This window comes from Symphalangus syndactylus, chromosome 17 (assembly GCF_028878055.3).
Source record: "Symphalangus syndactylus isolate Jambi chromosome 17, NHGRI_mSymSyn1-v2.1_pri, whole genome shotgun sequence".
Taxonomy (NCBI): domain Eukaryota; kingdom Metazoa; phylum Chordata; class Mammalia; order Primates; family Hylobatidae; genus Symphalangus; species Symphalangus syndactylus.
The window spans coordinates 32,021,766-32,046,436 of record NC_072439.2 but is presented as its reverse complement, the minus strand read 5'-3'; the positions used below and the strand labels follow the sequence as shown (position 1 = coordinate 32,046,436).

At 55.2% G+C, this 24,671-nt stretch overlaps 2 protein-coding genes across 7 annotated transcripts; one reads left to right on the top strand and one right to left on the bottom strand.

Annotated features, from left to right (window-relative positions):
• Positions 1 to 1,661: 1,661 nt before the first annotated feature.
• On the bottom strand, positions 1,662 to 18,698 carry AGAP2 (ArfGAP with GTPase domain, ankyrin repeat and PH domain 2). 3 transcript variants are annotated; one of them, XM_055247066.2, is made up of 19 exons: positions 13,543 to 15,482; positions 11,835 to 11,893; positions 11,048 to 11,135; positions 10,775 to 10,860; positions 10,481 to 10,628; positions 9,297 to 9,431; positions 8,856 to 8,965; positions 8,266 to 8,424; positions 8,013 to 8,099; positions 7,823 to 7,927; positions 7,248 to 7,410; positions 6,950 to 7,069; positions 6,100 to 6,228; positions 4,787 to 4,846; positions 4,406 to 4,554; positions 4,150 to 4,240; positions 3,829 to 4,051; positions 3,443 to 3,698; positions 1,662 to 3,263 (listed from the first exon to the last, which is right to left on the bottom strand). In XM_055247066.2, exons 1-19 carry the CDS (start codon positions 14,708 to 14,710, stop codon positions 3,021 to 3,023), a joined length of 3,579 nt encoding a protein of 1,192 aa, XP_055103041.1. In that variant the 5' UTR covers positions 14,711 to 15,482; the 3' UTR covers positions 1,662 to 3,020. The 3 variants fall into 3 exon arrangements, with proteins under 3 accessions (XP_055103041.1, XP_055103042.2, XP_055103040.1); XM_055247067.2 differs by lacking the exons at positions 4,787 to 4,846; positions 13,543 to 15,482 and adding an exon at positions 18,392 to 18,698; XM_055247065.2 differs by lacking the exon at positions 4,787 to 4,846 and having other exon boundaries at positions 13,543 to 15,445.
• TSPAN31 (tetraspanin 31) lies at positions 14,598 to 24,269 on the top strand. 4 transcript variants are annotated; one of them, XM_055247163.2, is made up of 7 exons: positions 18,609 to 18,703; positions 19,708 to 19,767; positions 22,236 to 22,403; positions 22,663 to 22,743; positions 23,077 to 23,208; positions 23,498 to 23,611; positions 23,701 to 24,269. In XM_055247163.2, the coding sequence occupies exons 2-7, from the start codon at positions 19,750 to 19,752 to the stop codon at positions 23,773 to 23,775; spliced, it is 588 nt and encodes a 195-aa protein (XP_055103138.1). In that variant the 5' UTR covers positions 18,609 to 18,703; positions 19,708 to 19,749; the 3' UTR covers positions 23,776 to 24,269. The 4 variants fall into 4 exon arrangements, with proteins under 4 accessions (XP_055103139.1, XP_055103138.1, XP_063476147.1 ...); XM_055247164.2 differs by lacking the exons at positions 18,609 to 18,703; positions 19,708 to 19,767 and adding an exon at positions 14,598 to 14,665; XM_055247162.2 differs by lacking the exons at positions 18,609 to 18,703; positions 19,708 to 19,767 and adding an exon at positions 21,230 to 21,708.
• The last annotated feature ends 402 nt before the right edge of the window (positions 24,270 to 24,671 follow it).

Here is a 24,671-nt window from a genome sequence, read left to right as displayed (position 1 = left end):
ATCCTGCATGGCAGGGCATCCAAGCAAGGCAGCCCAGGGCGAGCTGTGAAGGGGGCATGGGCACAAAGGGGCAGCAGCTCTTCTTCACCCACCCAGGGAGTCCCCGTCTGGGCTCCTATTTTGTCATAACCTGGAGGGCTTGATATTTTGTCATTCCATCCACTACAGCCCTTTACATCTCCCCTACAAGACCAAAGATACTCCCCATTAAGACAAGAGGCAAGTGGATTACTTGGTGTTGGGATTTGTTGTGAGGTTTGCTGACACCTTGACCATTTTTCACTGGTTGGAAATGAAAGGAACTTCCCACTTGCTCTTTGCAGGCAATTTCATTCTCTCCAGGGTCCTTATTTCCTCCCCATATTCTCTCACACTCCCAAACTTCTGAAGAAGGGAGCAAACTTTGGCCACGAGGAAGGGGTGGAGCTGAAATAAGAGAGTCCAAGGTCTTGGAGGTGAAGGGGGAATGGCCAGGTCCTCCAGTCCAATCTTCTTTGCTACCTCCCCCTCTTCTCGCTTTGCCCAGACCACACACCTGCCTCTACTTGTCACTGCACCTGCACTGTTGAATCCACCTTTCCTGGGTCACACCGCTGTGCTGGGTGGTCACAGCCTAGGACCCTGCAGAGCTGCAGCCTCCATGTGTACTGGATTCAGGTCTGGTGCTGTGTCCTCAGGTCAGTGGCACACTTGCAGCTGAACATCTTGGGGCTGGTGGGCACCAAGGGTCAGAAGCAATTCTACCCAAAGATGCTGGTGCTACCAACTAACTTCTCAAGGTAGATAACAACACATGGCTGTGCCCAACCTGCACTGGCTGCTGACCCAACCCTACCCTGTCCAGCCCCTCTACCTGAGTAAACACTTTCAGCTGCCCTTGAGAAATGGTAGGATTGGCTATGTGCTGAGCCTGGCGGCACTGCAGCTCATGGAGGCAGCACTGGCTTCAGGCCACTGTGGCCTTGGTGGTCCCTTTGATGGCACGGAGGTGGATAAATGCCTGCATCCGCTGACACTGAGTTTGTGGACACCAGGGACCTCTGCAGCTAGCTGGGAAATCTTTCCCAGGAGGTCTCTCACCTCTTCCCTCTGGAACACCTCCTGACGGGGCCAGGGGAGGAACCCCTACTCTATGTTCTACTCTGGTACCTAGTGCTCACGGTGAGCAGGCTGGCCCGCAGCAGCCCTCCTCAGAGCTGGAGCACCTTTCAGGTGCCCTCTGAACAAATACTGTTCAGAATACAGATAAACAGATGCCACCAAGGTCGCCTAGCTGTGCAGTGGAGGGGCAGGTTTCAAAATCAGATCTGTCTCCAAAGTTCCTGCTCTTAACCAAAGCTGTCCCATCTTCTCACCCCTCTCCATGGGCCTGTCGTCTCCTCTAAGTACCATATCCTAACTCTCCCAGGACTGGCGTCATCTTAAGAGTCAGTGCCTTCTCTGCTCCCAGGGTCCCCACTGACTCCAACCTGCTCACGTCCTCCACTACATGAAACCAGAACTGTTGTACGTGATGGAACCACCTCCATGCCCATGGGTACTGTCCTGCCACCAGCCCCAGTGGGAGGCACCTCTGCCTGTCCCTGTCCCACCCCAGTACCCCATCTTGACCAAGGTCATGCCCTAACCTGCCTCCAAGAACAGACCAGCAGCTCACCCCCTAGACAAAATCACTTCCTCTTTAATTGCTGTTGAAAAAGAGTCACACCACTGCCTCCAAGGAGATGGGGGGGCATTTCCCCCTTGCCCCCACCTCTCTCCCCGCCCCAATTACCTGGTCCTTTGCAAACTATTTTAGCCAGAAAAAAAAAAAAAAAAAAGACCGGAAACCACTGACACAGACAGCCCAAGGGCTGGGTTGGCTGAGGGAGGCAGGGCTGGGCCAGGTAAGTCCGCCCTATCACCCACTTTGTGGGGAAGGGGCAGGGGGCCTGGAAACCCTCCCAGCCACCTCGAATCCTCTCAGCCCTGGCTGGGAGAGGTCACGGGGGTGAGGAATGGCTCTGGAGCTGCTCCAGTGGGAGGGAGGGGCTGGACAGAAAGAATAAGGGGGGAGGGGTCCCACTGTAGGGGTGCCCCCTACCCCAGATCACCACGGGCGCTGCACAGTCACAGGTACGCAGTCACGGTCACAGACACTCACAACCCGAGAGCACCCCCACCCCACCCCACCCCCTGCCCACCCTGGGCTTCCCCTACCCCAAAACGCCCTCCCCACGCCCCTGCCCGCCCCCACCCCCATGTTGGGGAACAAAGCAATAAATTACAAGGCCCCCGCAGCCCTCTTAGCCCGCTCCTGCTCCATCCCTTCTCCCTCCCAAGATAGTAGTTGAAGGGACCCAGGCTCTTGGCTACCCCCGGACACTTCAGCTTCCACCTATGGGTAGGTGTAGGGGGACGTCCTGGTTTCCACTACTCACGGTCCCTTTCACGGAAAGGGTTGGGAACCCCCCACCCCCATGAGCAGCAGGGGTCCTGCCCCTCGCTGCCCTTGCCCCCTTCACTGGGCAGTGAGATGAGCATGGAAGGGGTAGGGTTTCCGTATTGGCCCCAAGTCCCGGGGCTAGCCCTCCCATGTACTAAACCCTCCCTCTGGCGTGGCGTCGCCCCAGGAGCCAGCCTGGGTATGGGCTCCCGCCCTGGGATTGTTGAGCTCGGGTAGGACCGGGTCTTCTTCCCGCCCCTAGGGGGCACAAGCGGACATGTCCAAGCGCCTAGGAGCCCGTACCGCGGGGAACGTCCCCTTCCGCGAACCCCGAGCGGGTAGACCCAGAGCAATCCGAGTGTGGAAACAGTGGAGAGGGGGCGTGTTGAGCTAGGGTCTCCATGCCTCGTTGGGGAGAGGGAGGTGAGTTTGTGTCTTCTGAAGGCGTGGGGGCTGTGCCCTCCTGGGGGTAGGAAGTGCTCCCGTGGGGCAGGGTGCGGATCGGAGAGGTGAGTGGGTGCGTCTGTCCAGCGCTCCGCCCGGTGTGGTCGTGCCCGGCCCGCATGGGGATGGGGGTGTCTCTCCCGCTGGGCAACTATACCAGCGCAACCGGGGCGTCGGCGCGGCCCACGCTAGCGGCGCTGCTCCGGCGGCGGGGGCTGGGCGTGGCGGTGATGCTGGGCGTGGTGGCCGCGCTGGGCGTGGTGGCCGCGCTGCCGCCCTCACCCGGGCAGCCGTGCTGGAGAAGGATGTCGGCGCACAGCTGGCTTCCAGCCTGGCGGGCGTAGAACAGCGCCGTGCGGCCCTGGGCGTCACGGGCCGCCACGTCCGCGCCGTACTAGAGGGCGGAAACGGCCGCGTGACCGCGCGTCCCCAGGGCGCCCACACCCGGCGCCGCCTCCCCCACATGGCCAAGCCTACCTCCGGGGTCCCTCTGGGAATTTCGGGCTTTCCCGCGCCAGGCGTTTTCCGAGATGAAGACTCAAAGATCCCCTTTCCTCCCCCCAGCTCACGTACCCACAGCAGCAGTTGCGTAATGACGACGTGGGCGAGCTCGGCCGCCAGGTGGAGTGGGGAGCGCAGCTGTGGGTCCTCTACGCTGGTGTCGAGCGGCCCGTGTCGCGCATGGGCCAAAAGCAGGAGAACGGTAGCCACGTCCTGGGCCTGCACGGCGGCCCACAGCTGGCGGCCCAGCGGCTCCTCCATGGTGCTCAGCGGCGCCAGGAACAGCAGCTGCTCGTACTTGGCGCGAATCCACGACTCGCGCTCCTCCCTGCAAGACCAGGGATCAGTGGAAAAGGCTCTAGGGACCCCCAGCCAGGACCTCTGCCCCTACCCAGGGGACCGTCTCAGGTTCGCACACCCTCAGCAACCCTCCCCCCGCTCTGTTCCCTCACGCTTACCGCGAAGAGTCCCGCGTGGGCTTGGCACGGCCTCGCGTGTCGCTTTCCCACACGCGGTTGGCCGTGTCGTTGCCAATAGCCGTCAGCACCAGGGTCAGCTCCCGTGGCCAGTCGTCCAAGTCCAGCGAGCGGACGCGGGACAGGTGTGTGCCCAGGTTGCGGTGGATGCCAGAACACTCGATGCAGATGAGGGCGCCCAGGTTCAAGCTGGCCCACGTGGGGTCTGCGGACGGAGCGTAGAGGTCGGCTCCCAGCCGGGCAGCACAGGCACCCCGGCATTCACCACACTCCCTAGCCCCTCCGCTGCCTCCTGGCACTCACTGGGGGCCCCGCAGTCCACGCAGATTGAATTCCCCTTGGCGTTCCGGATCGCCTGGATGGCCACGGCCTCGCTTTGGCTGTCTGTGCGCAGCTGCAGAGAGGGTTTGGGTTGGCACTGACTCTGCCTCCAAGCCCCACCTCCTTCTCAGACACCTCTGCTCTCCTCTCACACGACTTCCGCCGTGTCGTTGCCAATGGCCGTCAGCACCAGGGTCAGTTCCTGCGGCCAGTCCTCCACCCCACCTCAAACTCTTACCTTGACCTTGCTGCTCTCACAGCACTGCAGACTGGCTAGGATCTGACTCTCGATGGCCTGGACCCAGGCATCCCGCTCCTCAAAACTGGCTGCCTCAAAGTGCCACGTCTGACCCGTGCTGGATACGATCAGGAACTCAAAGTTTTCCTCTGAGTGGGGGATGGGATGGGGTCATTAAGAGACAGAGTTCAAGCAGGGGCTGCCTTCCCCAAGCCCGTCCTCCCTGATGTCCATCCCGAGCCCCCGGGAGTGGGGCAGTGGGGGTAGGGGAAGCAGAGGGTGGGGGGCAGCAGGAAGCCCGAGCACATGCAGGGGAAAGCGGGGGTACCCCCACCCTTCTGCACCCCAGCTGAGCGTCCCTCCCGGCTCCCCACTTGTTACCTGCTTTATAAATATTTCTTAAACTACCAAAGGATTTTAGTTTCCACATTTTGCGCTTGGCTGGTTTCCCGAAGCGAAGGAGATAGAGATAGAATGGAGAGCAGAATAGAGGGAGACCAAGAAAGAAGGAGAAAAAGACAGGTAGATGGAGAGATGGAGAGAGATAGTGACAGTGTGCCAGAGACAAAGCAGGACAGACAGATGGGGAGAGAAAGCAGAACTAAAGTCAGTGGCCCCGGAGCAGAGTGGAGCAGAAGCCAAGAGCCATGAGAGTAGGCAGATCTGGAACCTGGGTCTGAGCACCCGGCAGAGAGCAGGGGCAGCAGGGATGGATTATCAAGACCAGCGAGGAGCTGGGCCTCTGGGAGAAGAAGGGAGGGTCAGGATTTGAGTGAACACGGGGGAAGGGGACAGAAGCTGGGGCGCAGGGCTAAGATGAGAGGGCCCTGGGGCTGGTGGCGGTGGGGGTGCGGGGAGTCACTGAGGGACAAGAATGGGGATCACTATGGTCAAGGGCTGTTGGGGAGCACTTGGCGATAGAAAGTTATCGGGAGAAGGCCAGGCACGGTGACTTATGCCTGTAATCCCCACCGCCTGTAATCCCAGCACTTTGGGAGGCCGAGGCGGGCAGATCACGAGGTCAGGAGATCAAGACCATCCTGGCTAACACAGTGAAACCCCGTCTCTGCTAAAAAATACAAAAAATTAGCCGGGCATGGTGGCGAAAGCCTGTAGTCCCAGCTACTTGGGAGGCTGAGGCAGGAGAATGGCGTGAACCCAGGAGGCGGAGCTTGCAGTGAGCCGAGATCGCACCACTGTACTCCAGCCTGGGTGACAGAGTGAGACTCCATCTCAAAAAAAAAAAAAGAAAAAAGAAAAAAAGAAAGTTATTGGGAGAAGGGGCTGGGTGGGCACAGAATCCAGGATCTGGGGAATCAGTGGGAGATGCAGAGATAAGGGGCTGAGTCACTGGGGATCGGCGGTTGCGGGGGCAGCTGGGTGTAGGGGCTGGGGTGGTAAGTGGAGTTGAGGGAAGGAGGAGGAACTAGAACGTCATTAGGAGACGGAGCAGGAGCTATAGACATGGACATCGTTAAGAATGGGGCTGGGGAAAGGAATTAGCTGGGGAACAAGGAAAGAAGGACAGGGGCTGGGGGATGTCCATCCACTCTTTCACTAAGTTGTGTGCAGTGGTAATGGTAGTCAAGCACTCAGCTCAGGCACTTTTCCTCCTGCTGCAGGAGTTAGGCCGGGGAGCTGATGTTGGGGATGAGGGTTCTGGGTGGGAGTGGAAGTGCCCGCCAGAGCCTCACCTTCAGCCTGCCCAGCCGAGCCTTCAGTCTTGGATGGTGTTGTCAATTTTTTCCTCCTCTGCTTCTTCACCATGGGAGAAGGAGGGGGTTCCCGACTCAGGGGGCTCAGGTCTCCAGATGGGGCACAGTCTTAGGGAGGAAGACACGGCTGCCTCAGTAGCCCCTTCCACTGATTTCCCGATTTCTTGATAGCCTGTCTCATTCCCTGAACTAGCTTTGGCATTTTAGGGCACCCCTCCTCAACTGTCCCTCTCCAGGAGTTCCCCCTTGATCATTCCTGGGGATGCAGGGAGATGAGAGGTTTAGAGTCAGACCTGCACTCAGATCCTGGTTCTGCCACTTACTGGCCTTAAGACCTTGAGCAAGGCACTTAATCTTCTGAGCCTCAGTTTCTTTATCTCTGAAATAGGGGTAATAATCTTGACCTGACAAAACTGTTGTGAGGATCATTTGTTTACAATGTTATTTGCATACTATATATATATATTTTTTCAAACATGGCAAACATGGCTATGTACTAGACAATATTCTCAGTTTGTTTAAACCTCAAAGCAACCCTCTGAGGTAGAAACTATTATCTCCATGTTACAGATGAGGAAACTGAGGCATGGAGAGGTCAAGTAACTTGCCCATGTGGCAAGCCAGGATTCAAGCTCAGACAGTTGACGTTAGAGTCCACTTGTCTTAACCATTATGATAGACATGGTATGATTGAACTTATTCATGTGTGGGGCTCCACGTGTTCACTCATGCATTTGTTCCAGCCTCCAAGCCTTCACCCCGTATTCATTTCCCACACCCATCCTATTTGGGTGTGGAAGACAGCAGATGGAAGATCATCCCCACTGACCCGTGCTGAGGGCTCGGGCCAAATTCCGGTCTGGCTTCAGCAGGTGTTTGGATGTCTGATCTGGTGGTGGCTGCAGGGAACTGGGACTAGGGCTAGGGCTTGGCATGGGAGTAGTGGCTTCTGTCGGAAGAAGATGAAACCTCAGTGAGCCTCTCTTTCTTCTGGCCCCATTCCTTACGTGGTCCCTCTTTATCACCCAGCTTCCTACGCGCCCAGTGCCAGCCCCCTCTTCCCCCTTACCCCTCCTTTTCCCCAGCCCTGGCCCCTCTCCTGCTCCTCTGTCATAAACCTTACTCACCCAGGCCTTCACCCATCTGGACAGTGCTCATGTCCTTGACGAGCCCGTTGATGCTGGCTGAGGGGCCAAAGGCAGAGATGGCCCTCGGGGGCCGCTTGCCCGGGACTTTGACTGTTGTTCGCAGCAAGTCCATCTCCTTGCCGTGGGTACTGTGGATGTAATCCTGGAGGGGTACAGGGCCGAGAGTGTAGGGAAGGTTGGGGTCCTTGGTATGCTGGGAAGCAGTCAATATGGTACAGAATAGAGAGGGACTGGGGAGGGGGTCTTGGGGGCCAAATGGGTTGTGATGAGCATCTAGGGGATGGGCCCATCAGACTTGGCCCAGCATTGTCTCCTCCAGAAAGCGTTCCCTTCCTGGGTGCTCTCCCACTAGACTGCAAGTTCCTGGGGCAATGTATTTACCTTTACATTCCCGGCAGGGGCACATGGTGGGCTCTTAACACATGCCTGCTAAACTTAAGAGAACAGGACTAGCACTTCCTAGAAATGAGGTTAGTGCTTTGTCAGAGACACAGACAGGTAGAGCTTGAGGGAAATTCAAAGCTGGCCAACGTGGCCCAGTCTCTGCCACTCACGTTAATGCTGGGGTGGTAGAGTAGAAAGCCATTACTGGACAGGGTTACATATTTCTTCTTCCATTCTTTGTTCAAGGAATTGCCACTTCGTTTTAGTAGGAAGCTCTGGAGAAAGGGGAAAGATGCATGTGGGAAAAAAGCCAACTAAGACCAGCTGCCCCTAGCCTGCCCCAGCCCCTGGATCACTTACCTGTTTGATGGGGATGGCTCGCCCACTCCCTGTTGTCTCTCCCCGACTATCCAAGCTCCGTTTCTCGGAGTCACTACCCCGACGATTCTGGAATGGTTATTGGAATCCGTTTGAGGATGGATAGAGGGATACACTGATGTGACGATATGGAAGATAGATGAAGAAGGGCCCAACAGAGGAGTCTAGGGACTAGGGAAGATGGGCAGGTCATGGGGGACAGGAGGATGGGGGTCAGCATGTCCATGTCCAATACCGCAAAAAGGCTGGTCCTGCGCTTGGCTGCCCGGTGCAGGGACCCTGGGGTGCTCAATCCAGCCACTGCAGCTGCCTCGGCTCGGAGCTCCCGGTGACCAACATTCGGTGAGGATGGGAGGGAAGAAGAGTAGTCGCTAGTGTGGCCCCCATTACTAGCCTGGGCGCATATGGAAGAGTCAGCAGAGCTGAGATGCCCCCTACTCCACCAAGCTACACTCATATCTCGTTATGGGGAATTTGAGACATTCCTTGATCACCTCACCATTTATGTTGTCATTAATAATTTTTAAAATCCGCGCTAACATTGTGACAATGCTTTAAATGTTGCAAAGGTTGATTCACAAGTATTATGTCATACAATCTTCCTGATAGCCTTAGGAGGTTAGGTGAGTTGCTTAAGGACACTGCAAATGATGTCTCAAATCTGGTTGATTTCCAGTCCAATGCACTTTCTGCCAATAGTTTCACTGCCATTTCCATCTGTTTCCCCACTCCCCGAACCTCCTTGGGTACTCTGTACCTGTCCTAGGATCCCCAGCCCCTCTGCATCTTCCCGGCCCCTCTGCAGACTCTGAAACCCCAACTCACCTGGCCAGCTACTGGAGTGGATGCAGCTGAGTGGCTTGGGGAGCTGGGCAGGGACTTGCAGGCAGCCAGAAGCTGTTGCTGCTTGCGCAAGGTCACCACCTTCTGGGCCACTGAGGGGAGTTGAGGGAAGGAGGTGTGAGCAGGCCAGATACCCAAGACCACCCTTCCATGCCCAGCTTTGAGAAATCCCCAGTAGACAACACAGGACCCAACTTCCTTGTCACTGTGGCCTCCATGCCACCTGTGGCCTTGCCAGCTCCTCCAGCCCAGAAAGACCTTGCGACTGTTAAGCAAACCTTCTCTGGCCTCCCTGATCTCTCCTCCCTCCCACAAAGGCTAATTTCCTTCACTCACAGAGAGAGGCCTGGATGCCTGACCTCTGAGAATATCCCAGGCCCCTTGCTCTGGCTTCCCACATATGCTGGAAATCGCTACACTCACCCTCCTGGAAGACCCGATCCACATTGAGCCCATAGGTTGCACAAGTCTCATAGTAGCTGCAGCGTTTCATGTCCGCGCACAGAGCTCTGGCACGAGCATCTCCCACTACCCGAGGGGAGGAAGCACTGATCCTGTCTGAGGGGACAGGAAAGGGGCAGGGTTGAACAAGGAGCCCCACCTTGTTAGATTTTTCACAATTCCTTTATCCTTCGTTGGGCCCTCAGGCTGGGCCCACTGGGGATGGGGTGTGAGAGATCATCTTTTCTGTGACCAGGTGGAGTGGGAGTACATAAGCCCTTTCTGAGTACTGGGCCCAGTTCACACACCTAGCTGTGTATGAATAGGCTGGGTGAGCTGTGTGTGTGTGTGTGCGCGCGCTCAAAGAATACTCCAGAGCTGCTGAGTGGTGCTTCCTGACAAGGTCTACATAGCTGAGACCCAGGTGTGAGTGATAATCACCCTGCCCTGCAAATCCATCGAACCCTGAACTGGTGGGAGGACACCGGCTTGTGAACTAGGAAAAGGTTGGGTGCCCATGGGTCATGGCTGGACTGCCCACTCTGCAGCAAGAAACCAGGATGCAAGCAACAGGTGGAGATAGGCACCAGCAGAACAGGCATCCAGACCAAGTCCCACCATCTCGACACAGGGGAGTGCTGGAAAAGCATTTCCTGGCCCTGGCAAAGTCTGGGAGCCTCTGAGTCACTTCTTTGAGAACTAAAAGGTTTTCTGCTGTCTTCTTTTCATCATCATTTCCTTTGTGTTTTCACTTTGTTTTTGGATAAGTTCCTTTAAAAGGTGTCAGCCTGACCCAGCTGTCGCAAAAAGGAAGATGGAAAAGGTTTCCTATCCACACTAGGACTTGAGATTTTCTGTGTCCTGTGATGGCACCGGGAAATGGCAGTGTCAGAACACAAGGTAGGTGACATTTCAGGAGAGGCAAGGAGATGGCTACTATAGCTGTCCTTTCCTCCCTGGAGATCCCCTGTTCTCTGCTCAGACCTTGGGAAGTTATTGTTTGGTTTCATGACTCCCTTATTTGGAGACCAGGCTCCCTCCAGAAGGGTACTGTAATCCAAGTGGCCATTTCCACACCTTATCAAGTTCTCACCCATGTTGGGCAATATCCCAGTAGCCTCCTCAGGGCCTCCCTTGAAAGCAGTGCTTTCCGAACCCCTCCTTACCTTGTGTCCCCACCAGTGCCAAGGCCAGGCCTCCTCGTCCCTCCCCCCGAAGGGAACTCAGCTGCCCATGGAGACGGCTCACAGCCTGGAAACTGTTCTCATCCTCCAGGCTGAAGACGAAGATCACAGCATCTGCCCAGCCTGAGAACTTGCGGGGAGTTGAGGGAGCAAATGGAAAGTCAGATAGGTCTACTCCTCTGGACCCAATCCAGATGGAGACCTGGGAAACCACAGCCCTCTCCCTTGGCCAGTGCTGACCCCAGCCAGCCTGTCCCCCACCACCTCCACCCTCACCTTGGCGTCAGGTGCCCCAGCTTCCTCTCGGATTAGCACCAGATGTGTCTGCCCATCCACCAACATCTCTTTCTTGTACTGCTCACCTGTCCAGAAGAATTGGGAGGGGTAACAGGTCAGAGGTGACAGGTCACCAAACCTCCCCATGCTCCCAGTGCTTTTGCTATTATGGCCTCATCCTTCCCCCCTGGTCTCCATACCTGCCTAATCATTGATCTCACTCCTGGATCCCTGACCCCAATGGTTAGCTTACTATGGCTCTTGAGAACTCACTCTCTGTCTTCTCCAGCACCTGGTATGAGCCAGTCAGGAATCGGTGGATGAGCGATGACTTCCCACTCCTGGCGTCGCCCAGCACACCCTGAGGGCAAGGTTGTGGAGCAGAAATTGTGGGATATAAGAGAAGGCAGGATGCATGGGTCTGGACACTCCAGAAAACCCAGAGAGATAAATCATCCAAGCAGGACCCTACAGGGCCTGGATGACAGTCATTCCAGAGAGAGCAGTTGGGAGGATCAGAGCAGCTGGGGGGATCGGAGCAGTTGGGAGGATCAGGGCATGAGTGTGGTAAGAAATGATCCCAAGCTCAAAGTGGAGCACGAGCTGAAGAATGTCAGCAATTCAGTACCAGCTTTTTTGTGTGTTGGGTTGTTTAGAAAACATACTAGATATGTTTTGTGTGTGTGTGTCTCTGTGTGTGTGTGTTTGTAGCATGTCACAGTTCTAGGCACTAGTTGGAAAACTTTACCCAATTCTAGGCAATACAACATGAAGGCCAAAGGGCAGATACCAGAAATGAGAAGCCTGGAGGAGGACCGTGAACAAACAGGAAAAAGGGGATGGCTGCATAAAGACTAGATAGGAAAAACTTGTGAGGAGGATGTAGCAAACCCCATGTTGGTGTTATGAAGATAGACTCTCAGGAGAACTGGAAAACGATTCCTTATTCCCAAAGAGAGAGAGAGAGAGAGAGAGAAAAGGAGAGGTGAAGGGAGAGAGCTGAGAGAGCAGTGGGTGGGAGGTCAGCCTTCCCTATAGACAAGGGGACTGGGTTACCTACCAGGCGCAGTTCAGGAATGGAGCGGCTCAAAGTCCATTCCTGGCTATTGATCACAGCCTCTGTAACGGGAGAAGGGCAGTAAGAGGGGAGGCTCCTGGCTCAGGAGGACCCCCAACACTGAGCCACCCCTCCTCCCTCTGCAGCTTTCCAAACCCCCCGAACCCTGCCCGCACTGGAGAGGTGTGTGGAACAGACAGGTTTGAGGGTGGTCCCCAGGCCTCCCATCCCAGCCGCTCTCCCCCAGCTGTTGCTGCCGCTCAGTGGTTGCTTAGCAACGGAGCTAGCAAGACAAAAATACTTCAGTTGGCATCTCCCTTAAAGCACATCCCCAAACGCGGGTCCCGGCCCCAGACAGGGAGACCAGGGCTCTGACAGTGGCAGGTTCTTCCCTCTGGAAAAAGAAGAGGAGCTCCTCCCTAACCCACTGGTTCCCAGGGCAGACCCTGGGAGGAGGTGCTGAAACATAGAAGAGAGTGTGTCTTCCCCAGCTTCCATTCCACAGGAGAGAAACTGAGGTGAGGGGTTTCCCTCCCCTTTTTCAAGGTCAACGGCACCGTGGCCCTGGACCCCTCCCCACAGCCCAAGGGAAAGAGCTACGATTTTCCTGTGCCTCCATCTCCCACATCCTCCCCACAAACGCCCTCCAAAAGAACTGTGGGGAAGGGCTCCATCGCCTGGCCGAGAGAAGCCACAGGCCTGGGGGAAAGGATGCTCCTTCCGCCCGCCGGGTCCAGCCCCCGCGCCTGACACCGGCCGGACGTTCCCGGGGCGCCGCAGCTGCGGCGGGAACTCTGGGATCCGGAGCCATCTGCTCCCACTCGCTCCGGAGCCAAACCCCGGGGGCCGCCTCCGCTCCCGGACCCGCCTCCTCTCCCGGGAGTGTGAGCCGAACCGAGAGTCTCCTGCCTATCTCCTCCAGTAGGAAAATAGTAATAATAATAGACACCCTGCCCCCGTAAAAAACACTACCTTCCCCGTACCGCCTCCCAAGTCTCCCGGGGTACGGATTGCCTTTGCAGCAGTTCCGCCCCCATTGACTCACTCCAGGGTCAGCCCCGGGTGGGTTTCAATGCGGCTCTGGGGAGAGGGTGGGCAGTGGGGGAAGTGAGGCTTCCTATCCGCCCCCTCTCACTTCACATTTAAATATTCTGCACGTTCCAGCCCCCGCGCACTCGCGTACCGCCCAATCCGCCTTCACCGCACGAAAAACATCACCAGCCTGCTCTCAGCCCAGGGGACGACTAGTCCCTGGCGAGAAGCTGCCTGCAAGGTCACTGTCATGCCACCTGCCCCAAGTGCTCAGGGGAAACTGAGGCTTCCTCATCCCCTTCACCTTCAACGTCGCTCTAAACACGGCAAAGCCCCGTTTCCATGTTCCCAGAGTTCAGCTGAGGCTGGAAGTGGGGTCCTGGGCTTCTCTGGGAGCAATTTTCTAGTTACTCTGATCAAGGACATTATTTTCCCAGAAAGCTCTGAGGCTCTCTGAGTCCCTCTGAAACCAAGTCATTTCTCCTGTCGCACAACGTAGCTACTCACCCCGCTTCAGGACTCCTATTCTTTGCCCCAGTCCTTGGCAGAGGAGTGAGCTTGGTTCATCCGCCCACCCCAGAGAAAATCTTCCCTAGTTTCCTGGACCTCGCTCCTCCACCCCAAGCTGAGCATTCCAGGTACCCTTCCCTCCCTGTTCTCAAGCCCTGACTCAACTCACTAGGGGAAGCGCGGAGCTCGGCGCCCAGCAGCTCCCTGGACCCGCTGCCAGAAGACAGACTGGGGGGTCCGGGAAGGGGCCCGGAGCCAGGAGGCCCTCCTGTGCTCTTGGTGAAGATGCCGCTGATAAACTTGAGCATCTTGCGGTCACGAGTGGATGCTCGGCCCCCCTCCCGGCCCCGTTTCAGCCCCGGAGCTGGAGGCTCTAGAGTGATTGGAGGTGCAGGCCCGGGGGGCTGCGCGGTAGCAGCGGTGACAGCAGCGGCTGGAGTCGGAGTTGGTGGGAGGGTTAGCGGAGGAGGAGAGCCGGCAGGCGGTCCCGGATGCAAGTCACTGTTGTCCAAGGTCTTACTCTTGCCTTTCCGAGGGGACAACTTCCCTCGGGCTCCAGCCCCAGCTCCGACCCCACCAGAGGTCGCAGCTGTAGCGCCCCCTCCCCCGGCGGCGGCGGCGGTGGCGGCGGCAGAGGCCGAAGCTCCAGTTCCGGCGCTGCTCTTTGACCCCTTGACCCTGGGCTTGCCCTCGCTTTCGGGCCATGACAGGCGGCTACCCGAGCCCTTGCCCCCGCCGGCTTTGGCTCCACTCGTGGTCACGGTCTTGCAAGGCTTGGGAGCCGGCGGAGGAGGCGCCACCTTGAGCCTCCGGCTGCCGGTGCCAGGGTGCGGAGAGGATGAGCCAGGGATGCCGCCGCCCGCCCGGCCTTCGGGCTCCGGGCCGCCCCAGCTCGGGCTGCTGAGTAGGGGGCGCCGGGAGGAGGTGAGGGCGCCCCCAGGCTTGGGGTCGGGGCTCAGTCCCCCGGAGAGCGGGGGTCCCGGAGGGGCGGCCCAGAGGGAGAGGCGGCGGCCGGCAGCGGGGGAGACTGGGCGGGCCGGACTGGCCGGAGCCGGGGACAGGGCTGGGGGCTCCGCGCCCCCGGTGCCCGCGCTGCTCGTGCTGATCCACAGCGCATCCTGCCGGTGGAAGAGACGTTCGTGCCGCTTCTTGCCCGGCTCCTCCGCGCCTCGGGGGCTGCCAGGATCCCCAGTCTCGGAGCCTCTGGCACCGGCGGCGCCGGCCGCAGCCGCAGACGGAGAAGGCGGCGGCGGAGGCACCGACTCGAGCTTAACCAGGGTCAGCGAGATGAGGTAGGTCGTTGTCCGGCGCTGAAGCGCGCCCGCGCCCCGGCTCATGGGGCCCGGAGACCCCCGAGCTGGGGAGGGGAGGGGACTCCCCCGGACTGCCTCAGGGGGGCCCGGCCATGGGGCCGCCCTGCTCGCTGCCCCCAGCCCCCGGACCCCGCTGAGCCCCCGGCCCGGCTCCGCTGTCGCCGCCGCCTCCGCCGCCTCCGCTTGCGCCCCCCTCCCATCACATGGGGCGCCCCCTCCCCATGCTCCCCGCCCTGCGCCCCCACCCTCTTGGAGCCCCGGGACCTTGGTGCTGCTCCAGGGAGACGCGCCGGACCGTCCACCCCGGCCTGGGTGGGGGCGCTGAGATGGGTGGGGGAGGGCGGGGAGGACAGTAGTGGGGGCAAATGGGGGAGAGAGAGGAAAAGGGGGCAGAAAAGGAGACCGGAGGCTAGGGGAAACGAACCAGTGCGGGGGAGGCAGGGGCGGGGAATTGGGACTCAAGGGACAGGGGCCGCGGATGCGGTCAGAGAGAGGGTCTTGAGGAGGGTGGGAAGCTAGTGCGGCTGGCCGTGCGGGGGGATTCGCAGGGGCCCGGGGAGGATGCTGGGGATGGAGATACAGGAGGCGGCGGGGGAGGAAAGAGGGAATGGGAGGTGGGTGGGAACCCACGGGTCTGGGGTCTGGGAGGGGAGGGGCGTGAGATCCGGGCGAAGAGTCCGGGGGCCTCGCCCGGCCTCGGCTTGGTCCGGATGCGCGCTGTGTCCGGGCGCTCCCCTCACATTGAGGAGGAGGCAGCCCCCAGGCCCCCCCACCCTATCTCCCCCCGCCACCTTTTCTCCACCAGCACCGATGTCTGTGACGGCGGTGCAAAATCCAGGACTGGATTTCTCTCCCAAATCCTGGGCTGGATTTCCTGGGACTTGGACTCACCTCCTCCAACAACCTAGTCCCCTCCTCTCGCGCACCAAGGTTAGGAAGCGCGACTGTGAGGTATGGCATTTAGGGATAAGGGTGAAAATCGATCTATTGGGTGGACAGGCCGCGGTAAACAGAGCAAACCCAGGGTCACTGCCAATTCTGGGGAAGATGAAGTGGGAAGGCGAGGGCCCTGAAATCCCTTCCCCCAGGATCTCTTGTCTCCCCTAAGTACCTGGACGCGTTCCCTTTCTCATGACCCAGCTCCCTTTCCCACTCACACCCCCACACTTAATACTTTGACAGGGCCAAGAGTTGAGCTCGACTGTCCCAAAGTGAACTTGGAAAATGTTCCCCAGGGATGGGGACAAACATGGAACTTAGCAGGGTAGGAGAGAGGGGAGAGATCTGAGTGCTGGAGGAGCCCAGACCACAGGGTAAGTCAAAGGCTCCAGCTCTAGGAGGAGGGAGAAGGATGTGTCTTAGACTGATACCCCCCCATGCCAAAATGCATCCAGTCTCCATAGCAACCGTAGCTCCAAGAGTGCCTCAGAAACATCAGGCAGAAGCAGAGAGGAATCCGTGTGTATGGTGGGTGGGGGACCAACCGGGGGATGCTGAATTAGTGGAGGCACTGCCCTGACACCTGGCTACCCACAGGTGGAGGATTTCACTCCCCAAGTATAAGGACTCTTCAGTTGAGGCAGTGAGAGCCGGCCTCTTCAGGATTCCCTTTCAGTCTCCTGAGGTTTGCTGAGTGGGATTCTTTCAGAAGATTAAAGAGGAGGCAGGCAAAGTGAATGGAAACCGTCTGCTCTGTGTCCCCCACCCCTCTAGGGGTCTTGGAGTTCAAGGCTCTCTACCCTCCAGCCAGGTGAGAATCCTGAAGTGGTTAGGCCAAAGTGGAAAAGAGGTTGAGACCCCTTGGCGGTGGGGTAAGATGGGCAAAGGAAGGTCTCTCTGCAGCCTTGGAGACCCCTTCCCGGGACTTGGGGAGTCACAGCGGTCCCCTGATTTGGCGTCCCACCCTCCTGACGCAGCTGAGACTATAATAAGTGCTGCCGTGGGCGGCTCTTGGAGGCAGGAGCCTGCAGCGTGCTTGGCCTGGTGGGGGGCTGAGGGTGGGGGTGCTGAGGGTGGGGGGGCTGAGCCAGGATGCCAGGAGCCCTTTGTTCTCCCAGAGACCTGTACCCAATCCCTCCAATGTTCTGTCCTGGGGCTCAGCAGCTTCTCCCTCCCTCCCTACAGAACCAGGATGACACCATCCCCAGGACAGGAGATGCTTCAGTAGTGTTTTTTGACGGAGAGGGTGAAGGAGAATTGTTGGCTCTGGCTTAAACTTCCCTCCTTTGATGGCCTCAGTTTTCCTTTATGTTCAATGGGAACAGAATACTAATTCTTAGAGAAGGAGTAAAACAAATCACTTATGAGGAGTGAAGCCTTCTCAGGGATTTCCGCCTCCATGCCTCCTCCCCCTCCTCCCCCTCCAGAGCTAAGCACAGCTTTTCTGCCTGGCCTAAACCGCTCTTCTCCTTTATTATTATTATCAGTATTATTTTTGACAGGGGTGGGTCTTAGAGTTTCTCCCTAGGAGGCCCCATGGCCCACTCCCCCTTGGTCTGCCTTTCCAAACACTAAGGCTGTCAGGGGAGGCTTTGGGTGTAGTTCCTGGCAAAGGGTGTGGGACAGGAGGTGAGAGGGGCACTAGCCTCCAAAGAACAATGGGAAGGGAATCATCAGCCCGTCCCACTAGGCATCCAAAGCAAGCTGTTCCTTCCCTAAGTTATACTCTGGTGTACCAGCAGAGAGGTCTGGCAGGAGGTGTCCTCGAGGGAAAGAATGATCTCTTGACACTCCCCCGCCAGGTAGGCAGGTAACAATGGAGAGGACTGAAATGGCTGGATGAGATCAGGATATGATGGAGGAAGTGCTTCCACCAGATACCTTTCATGAGCAAAGAAGGCTGCTTTTGTTAGCTCTTTGCCGCATCAGAGGTGAATGAAATGAGAGCGAGCTGGAACAACCTCCAGTTCCACCAGTTCCTCAGTGGTAGGGCCTTGTGGATGGAGAGAAGCTGTTCCTGCCAGGGCTCCACCACAGGATTGAAGCCTGGGGTGGGCAGGAGGATGTGGCGGATGGTGTTGCCATGGCAGCACTTCCTCCCTGTGTTGTCATCACTTGCTCTAATGGCACTAAGGAGGTAGAGCGGAAGGTGTGTGGGGGGAAGACAGGAACAGGAGCAAGGGGAGGAGAGGGGACCAAGAAGAGTTCTGGGGACCTATCTGCACTTTGGCTCTGCAGGGCATGGTGTGTGAGAGTTAGGATACGCTTGGGAGCCTGAGATTCTCTGCATGGTGTACTTCAATGTGCATGCGTGTGTGTGTGTACGTGTGTGCATGTGTTTCTCTCTAGAGCTGGAGAACAAGAGGTCACTGATCTTTAGTGGGTCCTGGGAATGAACTCATTATCCAGTCCCAGAACCTGCTGCCCCAGACTGCTTCCTGCTCTGGACTCCCCAGGCAGGGACCAAGTCTACCATGAGTCTGTCACAGCCTATCTTCCCCATGCTCACACGTTTCTTCATTGCCAAGAAGGTCAGCTCAACAGGGACCTGTATTTTGATCTCCTGGGAGAAGGATCAGAGCAGGGAAAGAGAAAGAATGATACCTCCCATGTCTTTTTCCATCCTCTCTAAATGTATTCTTCCCCAGAGTCCCATCTTAGGGACTAGGAAGTAGCTGACTGGGAAGTGATATATGATACAGCTAACCCTTCTATGCACCTGCTAGTCCCCGATACACTCAAGTTGAGGGCTGACCTTTCTCTTACCTCGAATGCTGGCCAATGAGGCCTGGATGCTGTCCTGGAGTTCGCGGTCATCCACCCTCTCTGCCAGCTTCCTGAGGCGGTTTAGAGCCTGCTTGGCCACCTCATGTCGTCTGACTTCTGCTCTCACTGCAGCTACAACGAACTGCCTCTGGGCATGCATGTTGCCCAGACCTGTCTTGCCAGGCTAACAACCACCTCTGGCCCTGAGGCCCATGGCCCTACAGCCCCCAAACCTCAGAAGGCCCCTTCTGCTGTGCCCAGAACTCCCCGCCCCTGCCTGCCCTTCCGTCTGTCGACCTCACTTCCTGACTGGTGAGTTTCAAACCCACAGCCTGGGACAGCACTACCTCCTGCACCTCCCACCCCCTCTAGCGTTGGCTCATCAACCCTGCCAGCCAGTCCCTGCTATGATTTCCCAGCCAGGTGGATGGAGAGATCTTAACAGTGTCCCAGGGCCTCCTGTGGGAGGTGGCTAATTAAGATGGGTGTTGGTTCTGGGAGAATATGGCAAGCTAGGTCCCAGGTGCAATCCTAAACTCTTGATGACCTGCAAATTTCAAACTCTCACAGGAATTCATGCACACTTGGTCTGTTACCCTCACAGCCCTGCATTCTAGTATACACTTGTACCCATCGCCCTCTCTACACATCCCAATGAGCCCTGTATCCTTATGTCTTACAATGTAACCCTTTTTCAGTCAGCTACCCACTGAGGCCACCTCCTGTTTAAAAGGGCCAAGTGAGGCCAGGCGTGGTGGCTCATGCCTGTAATCCCAGCACCTTGGGAGGCTGAGGCAGGAGAATCACTTGAACCCAGGAGGTGGAGGTTGCAGTGAGCCAAGATCACGCCACTGCACTCCAGCCTGGGTGACTAAGCGAAACTCCATGTCAAAAATAAATGAATAAATAAATAGGCCAAGTGATTATGGGTTATGAAGGAGGAAAGTAACCTATAAAAAGACAAAAACTACCATGTTCCATGTTCAATCACTTTTATAATAATTAACATGTCTATAACACTTAATAGTTTACAAAATACTTTCATATATATTATCCTCATGACAGCCCTGAGGAGTAGGATTATTTATCCCTATTTGCATAAAAGGAAACTAAGGCTCAGAGAAGCCATTAAGAGGTGAAACAAAGACATGGATTTAGGTCTTCTGATTTTATTTTTACATTTTTATTTTTATTTTTCACTGAGCACATAAAGCCCAGATTGGTTATAATTTTGATACCCCTTTCACTACACCACACAACCAAAATGCTCGTCAACCAGTTCCCCTTCTAATACCATTGTCTTGCCCTTGATTTAGGACCTGAAAGAAAAGAAGGTAGATGAGGAACTGAAGGAGGCAATGAAGATGGGAGTTGGGGTAGGAAGGGGATGGAGGTGGGGAGTGAGGGCGTGGGAGGTGGGAGGTGGGAGGTAGTGGGTAGTTTGACCTGATTACTTTGTTTCCACCGGACACCTGTAATCGTAGCACTTTGGGAGGCTGAGGCGGGCAGATCACCTAAGGTCAGGAGTTCACCACCAGCATGGCCAACATGGCAAAACCCCGTCTCTACTAAAAATACAAAAAAATTAGCTGGGTGTGGTGGTGGGCACCTGTAATCCCAGCTACTTGGGAGGCTGAGCCAGGCAGGAGAATTGTTTGAACCTGGGAGGTGAAGGTTGCAGTGAACTGAGATCGCACCACTGCACTCCAACCTGGGCGACAGGGGAGACTCTGTCTCAAAATAATAATAATAATAATAATAATAATAATAATAATGTTAATTACCTTGTTTCAAGACTCAAACACCTCTCTGGCCCTGTCAAACATCTATTCTCCTGCATACCTTTTTGGTATTAATTTCTGAAAGAGTTTATATAAATACTGTGTAGTTAAAGATAAGGGAATTGAGGTTGGAATTGCCCACAGAAACCTGTAAAATGACCTGAAAAGTAATAACTAACATTGAGTGTTTACTATGTGCCAGGTACTGTTCTAAGTATTCTACATATATTAACTCATTTAATTCTCACAACCCAAGAGGTAGGGTGTGTTGTTATGTATCCCCATTTTACAGATGAGGAAACACGCACAGACAGTTTCTAAGTGTCTGGCCAAAGGTTACACAGCTAGGAAGTGGCAATCTGACTGTGGCAGTAAGACTATAGAATCTAAGTACACACAAACTTAAATCATTCTGTTGAGTTGATTGGAGGGTTTTCTTTTTTGTTCCTACTGTTTCTTTCTCCTGGGGAGAGAAGGATTATGCCTTTCCTCACCACCGTGAAAAGGACGGTTTGTCAAAGCACTTTACTAGATAATAAAGTGATTGATCAGTCTACCCCCAGGTGAAAAGGTGGAGGCTCCTTCCACTTATATTTATTTAAATCCGAGACTCTTCCTCTTGCCTGTCGTTTTTTGCAAGCCCTAGATCAGACGTGTACTCTGAAAATGCTCAGCACATCCGTCTGTGCACTTGTGGCAATGTCACATACAGGAATGCGCTGGCCTGAGGCCGCTATTTCCACACTGAATTTCTGGTATATTCACACCCCTTTAGGAGGAGATATGGAACAGGACATGGGTACTAGCGGACACACAAACGTGTGATGATTTCCTGGGTGTTGCTGTGTCCAACCCGCGGACTCTGTGGCCGGGCTAAATAAGCTCAATATGTGGCTCCTTTGGGTGTTCCCGAGCGTGACGCAATAACAAAACAATGGCGTCATCATGAGGTCACTGCAGAACAGGGGGAAGGAGGCGGGGAAGGGCCCTCCTTCTACGGGCGGAGCCCTTTCTGCCCAGCTCTTGGAGCGGCCCCCTACCCGCCCCTCCCGCCGTCTCCCCTTCACCTAAGTTCCTCCAGAGCCGTCTCCCTCGAATTAGCCCTCTCCTAACTCCGACCACAGAAAGCTCAGCTTTCAACCCAAGCTTTTGGAGTTTAGGCTGTAGTCCCTAAGAGAATCTCTAGAAACCCTGCCCCTAGTTTTAAGTTTCGCCCAATGAAAAAACAAAAGGAGGGGGACAGAAGGCGGGTCGGTGACGTAATGCGGGTTGATTGCCAGGCAGGCCTTGGACGTCCAGGATTAGCCACGCATTTAGCCAATCCAGAGGCAGGGGAGGGACGGTGCAGGCGCAGAGAATTGGATTTGGCTGGCCTTGATTTAAAGAGACAGAAGCTGTCGGGGTCCTGGAAGACGGTCCCCAATACCCTCCCCCCAAGTCCTTGGGACCACTTGGGTCCCCAGAGCTGGGGAGATGGTTTGCGGCGGCTTTGCCTGCTCCAAGAATGCGCTTTGCGCTCTCAACGTGGTCTACATGGTGAGGTTTTGGAGGTGGGGGAAGCTTCAGGGCGGAAAGGCCCCGTGGGCAGAATCTCTAGGGTACTTCCGGTGGGGAGAAGGGTGTATGGGGGTTCCGGGAAGATTCCCAGGAACTTCCGGCGAAGAGGGAATTCCTGGGGACTTCCGTGGGAGAGGGGAGACTTCCGGTTGATGAGGGGGTTTGTCTGGGGGTGGGGGAATGAACTGAAGGCCGTGGGCATAAGTTCCATACCTCCCTCCTGTGAACCTCAGTTTCTCCCAAAGTGGAAGTGATAGGATGATCCTGAGGGTTCAGCTTTTGCATTCATACCACCATCCCTGCCACCCCCTACCCCCCATCCCAGCCATTCTAACCTTTGGGAGTGCCTAGGGATGCTCCTGGTGCGGATAGCACCATCCCCAGCTCCCATTCACACACCATTCCATTATTCCTTCCCCCCACCCCGCCCCCAAGTCCTCTTGTAATGGCCTTGGCCTGTGCTGCATACTAGAATTCTTGAGATGTAACCTGCTCTTTCTTCGTAGCTGGTGAGCTTGTTGCTCATTGGAGTGGCTGCTTGGGGCAAGGGCCTGGGTCTGGTGTCCAGCATCCACATCATCGGCGGAGTCATTGCCGTGGGAGTCTTCCTTCTCCTTATTGCAGTGGCTGGACTGGTGGGTGCTGTCAACCACCACCAAGTCCTGCTGTTCTTTGTATCCTGACCTGAAGTGACGGGGGCAACCGGGCGCTTGGGAGGGCTGTCATCTAAGGAAGATGTTAGAAGGGTAGGGGACCTCAGGGATCTTGGACACATCTTCTTGCCCTGCCCTGTCCCATAATCTACGAAACAAGAGCTGATTTTATTGCTTTCAATTTGACATGGTGGTATAAGTTCTATGAACAGATGAGACCAGTTAATACAGATGAAACATAAAGGAATCTAGGCCTTTTTTCCATAACCTTTCCTCTCAGTACATGATCATCCTTGGTTTGGTCTTCATCTTCCAATTTGTAATCTCTTGCTCATGTCTGGCTATTAACCGAAGCAAACAGGTAAGACCGTACCCTTTCAAGTACTTAACTTGCTTTTTAAAATTTTCCTCTTAACCTCGAACTCCTTCCTTAGTCTAGCCCCAACTACCCAAAGATCATCCTTACATGCACTGCCTCTGGCCTCTTGGGCTATTTGCTTTCTCTGGGATGTCTGGTTAATTTTCCATGAGGATGATCTAGAGAACCTGAAAAGGTAGATATTTATCGTGTCTATAATTGTTGCACACCGTTATGCTTCTGTTTGACTTCCTTTGCTGGACTAGGGCAATTGAGGCACTTAAACTGATACCAGGATGTAGGGAGACTTAATTTCCCTCTACCCATATCTTCCAGACAGATGTCATCAATGCTTCTTGGTGGGTCATGAGCAACAAGACTCGGGACGAACTGGAAAGAAGTTTTGATTGTTGTGGCTTATTCAACCTCACAAGCCTGTATCAACAAGATTATGATTTCTGCACTGCAGTGAGTGTGTTGGGGGTGGCGCAGCAGCCAGGGGAGGTAGGAAACTGGGTAAGGACAATGCCCAAGTTGGCAAATTTAGTTTGAATGTCATTGTTTCTCTCTCTATAAGCCCTCTTGTATTGGGGCTGTGTGTTGGTGGGAGGTGGGGGTGGATAGAGGCTGGGGAATTAGTCAAGTGGGATTTTAGTTTGTAGGACACTGGTCAGGTAACAGTAAAGTTTCTAGGGACATTCGGCATAGATATTGGTGACTAGCAACTTTGCATTCTTCACACACATTTTATCCTTAGATCTGCAAGAGCCAGAGCCGCACATGCCAGATGTGTGGAGAAAAGTTTCTTAAGCATTCAGATGAAGCCCTGAAAATCCTAGGGGGTGTTGGACTCTTCTTTAGCTTTACAGAGGTAACATTCTCCAGTTCCCTCACGCACATCCTTTTTAACTTGAGACTGAGAATTGGTTGATACTTATCTCTCTCCCTTTGTTCCTACAGATCCTTGGTGTTTGGCTAGCAATGAGATTTCGGAATCAGAAGGACCCTAGAGCCAACCCCAGTGCCTTTCTATGAGACTTTGGATCCTTCTGACTTCTCTTCTGCTCTCTCTAAGCTTTCTCTTCCTCCCTTAGGGAATATCTAGGGTCTGTAACCGTTTTGGTTTGAGAAAAAGGAAAGGCCCCTTGTCACATCCTCTAAAATTGATAGAATAGCAAGACTTTATGCCTTGACATATTTTAGTGGGAGCCAGACTATAAGGAATAAAAGGAAAAACTTTCTCCCTCTCTCTCCAAGAGGATATGGGAAGCTTCTAGGAGTGTATAGGATGGGGGCTGGAGTCATTCTTAGTTGTTTCCCCTCCTCCTCCGTCCATATGCTGGATCACCTCAACATACCCTGGTGTGGCTCTAAGGGTAAATCAGGGATAGCGCCAAGGAGAAAACAAGCAAGAACTCTTTCCTGTAATAAGCAGGACCCAGTTTGAGAAAGTTCAGTGAATATAAAAGTAAAAGCCATTTAGAAATCTATATATATATATATATATATATGTATATATATATTTTTTTTTTTGACACAGAGTCTTGCTCTGTCGCCCATTCTGGAGTGCAATGGCATGATCTCGGCTCACTGCAACCTCTGCCTTCCGGGTTCAAGCGATTCTCCTGCCTCAGTCTCCCAAGTAGCTGGGATTACAGGTGTGCGCCACCATGCCCGGCTAATTTTGTATTTTTAGTAGAGACAGGGTTTCACCATGTTAGTCAGGCTGGTCTCGAACTCCTGACCTCAGGTGATCCACCTGCGTTGGCCTCCCAAAGTGCTGGGATTATAGGCGTGAGCCACCGCACCCCGCCTAAAATCCATATTCAAAGAAGCAATTTCAGTTCCTTTCTAAGCTTTGTCAGTCAAGGGGCTCCACTGACTTCCTAGGTCCTGTAACTTAACCAGTCTTTAAGGTTTTGCAGGAAAGT